The sequence below is a fragment of the Gracilinanus agilis genome, chromosome 5, assembly GCF_016433145.1.
Source record: "Gracilinanus agilis isolate LMUSP501 chromosome 5, AgileGrace, whole genome shotgun sequence".
NCBI lineage: Eukaryota > Metazoa > Chordata > Mammalia > Didelphimorphia > Didelphidae > Gracilinanus > Gracilinanus agilis.
This window is the reverse complement of record NC_058134.1, coordinates 238,890,965-238,894,810: the sequence shown is the minus strand read 5'-3', so window position 1 is coordinate 238,894,810 and position 3,846 is coordinate 238,890,965. Positions and strand designations below refer to the sequence as shown.

The window sequence follows — 3,846 nt, the reverse complement described above, 5'->3', positions numbered from 1 at the left end:
ATCTTAGACCATTTAGTATCCTGTCCTCTCCCTATGAATTATTCTTCTGGTTGCTATAATAGTGAATATTATAATAGTGTATAGAGTTCACTACAAAGAATTATACATAGCATTTCTCCACCTAGTAATACAGATAATTAGATCTTATTTATGCCCTTAAAGAGTCAAGCTTAAAAGACTATGAGTTTTCTTTCTTTTCCCTCTGTTTCTTATTTACTTTTTCATCTTTCTCTTGATATTTGTGGTTGAGTGTCAAACTTTCCATTTAGTCCCGGTCTCTTTTGTGCAAAAACTTGGAATTCTTCAATTTTGTTGAATGCCCATACTTTCCCCTGAAAGTATATGGTTAGTTTTGCTGGGTTGGAGAGTTGATTCTTGATTGTAGACCCAGTTATCTTGCTTTCTGGAATATTATGTTCCATGCCTTCCAGGCCTTCAAGGTAGATGCAGCCAGAACCTGTATTATCCTAACTGTGGTTCCCTGATATCTGAATGACTTCTTTTTAGCTGCTTGTAATATTTTTTCCTTGGTCTGGTAGTTTTTGAATTTGGCTATAATATTCCTGGAAGTTGTCAGTTGTGGATTAAATGTAGGAGGTGATCTGTGGATTCTTTCAATTTCCACTTTTTTCCCTCTTGTTCAAGAATCTCAGGGCACTTGTCTCTGATAATTTCTTTTTCTTTTGTCATGATGTTCTGATAAAACAATAATTCTTAAATTATCTCTTCTAGCTCTGTTCTCCAGATCTTTGGTTGAATCAATGAGGTGTTTCATATTCTCCTCAAATTTTTCATTTTTTAAATTTTGTTTTATGTATTCTTGCTGCCTTGTGAAGTCATTTGCTTCTAGTTGTTGAGTTCAATTTTTTAAAGACTGAATTTCATCCCTGGCTTTTTGGTCACCCTTCTCCTTCTGGTCTGATTTTCTTTGTAGATCATCTTTTGCCTTCTTTGCTTCATTTTCAAGCTGGCCAATTCTGGCTTTTAAGACTTTATTTTCTTGTTTTAGTTTATGTATTTCCTTTTTCAAATTGTCTTCAGCCTCTCTTGATTGCTTTTTGAGTTCCCGAAGTTCTTGAGTTAATTGAATTCTGAGATCTTCCAAAGCCTGTGTCCAATTTGCTTGAACTTCTTCCTCTTCTTCTGGAGACTCTGCACAGCACGTGGGGGAGGGGTTCTGGGATTCCCTTTCTATACCCTCAGACCTGACAGTTCAAGAATTCAAGCCTTTTTCTTGGTGTACCTCTTTAGCTGTCCAGCAGTAGGGTCCCCATGCTCTGTCCCCCTGTTAGATTTGGTCCTCTTTGTTCTCGAAGCTCATTGTTTTCTATCTTGGTGTGGAAAGGGTGCAAAGGTTTTAAGATTTGCTCCATCTAAGCCACTATCTTCCCAGTCATCCAGCTACTTTTTTCTTTAGAAAGCAAGGGGATCTAATGGGGTGTGAGAACTACTTCTGTCCCACCACTGTTTCCTAATATCACTATTTTTATCATGAAAACAAATTTTTAAAATGTCTAGCTTGAATCTTCAAAAGTTTCTTCTTTGGTTCAAATCTAGCCTCAGATACTTCGTAGCTGTGTCACAAGTCACTTAACTCCCATTGCCTAGCCCTTATCACTCTTCTAACTTGGACCTGATATTTAGTGTTGATTCCAAGATGGAAGGTATGGGTTTTAAAAAAAAGTCTAGGTTGTTCCATGAAGAATGGGCCATTTCCCATCATTTGCATGGATAATTAGGAAGCAGGATGAAGTCATGGAAAGAGCACCAGCTTGGTGTCAGAAGTCTACCATTGAATTCTAGCTACTTCCTACCTATGTGACCTTAGTCAAATACTTAGCTATTCAGAGTCTCAGACTCCTCAGCTCCAAAATGATGGGATCAAACCAGATCCCCTCTTAGACCCATTCCAGCTTCAAGTCCATGATGCTATACATTACATTTCCTCAAGTCTCATCACATTCCTCATGACATCATTCACAATTCACTTTCTCTATCTGCTCTATCTTGCAAATTTTCCACGAGCCCCAATTTCCCTCAAACAAATCCTCATCAATGCAACTGGAAACTATTCAGATTTTATTACTGAATACTGAGTTAAACTTGTGTCACTGTAATTGTCTCATTCTAGTCTTTGGGCTAAAAAATGCTTTCCTTCTACAACACGAAAACCGTTATCAACAGTGTATAGCAGCCTTCTTGTTGCAAGCACAAACAGAAGCAGCAAAAGTAAGTATTTCACTTAATTATGTCTTCTGATTTTCAGATTTTACAGGAGAAAATAATCCACCTAGGACATCATTATTTAAAAAAAAAATGAAGAATGGAGGCAGCTGGGTAGCTCAATGGATTGAGAGCTAAGCTAGCCAGGAAGTCCTGGATCCAGGTCTGCTAAGGTGACCCTAGACAAGTCACTTAACCTTTTTTGCCTAGAGTTACCCCTCTTCTGCCTTGGAACCAATACACAGTATTGATTCTAGTAAGGGTTTAAAAAATTATGAAGAATAAGAAGTATTTTGGCAAGAGGACAGAAAGGAGTTGGCCCTTTTTTTGATGTGTCCAATTCTGTGTTGTCTAGATGGACTATAGTGCTTCACCCAGTCAAGCCAGAGTTTTCTGTCATCGTAAAGTTCAAAACACCCTCCTCCTACAAATGTTGCCATCTTCCATGCGACAATGAGAGAACCCAGACTGCCTCTGAATGGGGCAAGGAGTTTCCCTTCTTTTGCCTGCTCACCATTTAGCAAAATTCCATGATCCCAAGTAACTGACCTACGTCTGGATGATGCCAAGGGCTGGTTGGGTTTCTAGTTGGGAGAGATGCAGACTTAGGTATTCGGATACATAAGAATTCCTATGATAGACAAAAGAATCCATTATTCATCAAGAAACCAGTCCCTTGAGATTATAGCTCACTGCTAGTTCACATTAGGATTTCTGTCTCCATTCTCTTTTCCACACCATTCATTTTCCCTGCACTTTAATGTTTTGTTTACTATTGCTTTTCTTATGTGAGCTATGTTGTAGCATTTTCTAATGAATGAATTTATACAAAATGCTTCTATGTTCTCACAAAACTTCACAAGTAAGAAAACATGAAATGAACTAAGGGAGATACAGCATAATGTAGTGGGTAGATGGCTAGCTTTAATGCCAAGAAGTAGGTTTCAAGTCACATCCTTGATTGATTCCGACTGGGAAAGAGTGGGTAAGTCACTGAATTCCCTTCCCACCCACTATGCAACTGTGTGATTCGGTGGCACCATTGATGCCCTACAATAGTATATACCCAGCATCCTCTCCATGGATGGAACCATAGGTTGAGGCCCCCCACCCAAAAAAAGGGGCTCCGATGTTTAGTGCAAGTATAAATAGATGGAAAATATGGATCCAAATTAAAAATGTGAGTTTGATTTATTCTTAATAATATATTGCTAATATATTAATATTATATTATTTATTATGTTATTAATATAAATAATAATGAAATTATTATTTACTATTAAAAGGAGTTTGTTTTTTTTAACTCTTACAGAAAACATGGATGGCACAAATAACAATGGCAGCCTCTTGCTACATGAAGAGATACGAGACAAAGAGCTCCTCGCGTACTTTGCCTGCAGAATCCTCGGAGATCTAGAGGCCATCATGCAGCGACTGGATTCGCTGGCGCCTTCTGGCTCGTGACAGAGGCTCGGCCTGTGACTTCAGTGACAGAATGAGGATGAGGCCTCTGCCAGCTCCACCTTCTCTGTAGTTTAATGCCTCAGGGCAGCCTCGAGTGACCGGTCAGCCGCTTAGCCAGGAGGCGGCACAGGCAGGACTTGGCAGCTTTTCCTGGCTCCA

The 3,846-nt window shown here is 39.1% G+C and overlaps 1 protein-coding gene across 1 annotated transcript in view; it reads left to right on the top strand.

The window, feature by feature from the left end:
* Positions 1 to 3,640, top strand: part of PLEKHG7 (pleckstrin homology and RhoGEF domain containing G7) — a 91,817-nt gene extending 88,177 nt beyond the window's left edge. The window contains exons 12-13 of the mRNA XM_044679167.1: positions 2,132 to 2,229; positions 3,536 to 3,640. Coding sequence (XP_044535102.1) covers positions 2,132 to 2,229; positions 3,536 to 3,640 — 203 coding nt within the window. The remainder of the gene's footprint in view (positions 1 to 2,131; positions 2,230 to 3,535) is intronic.
* Positions 3,641 to 3,846: the final 206 nt, after the last annotated feature.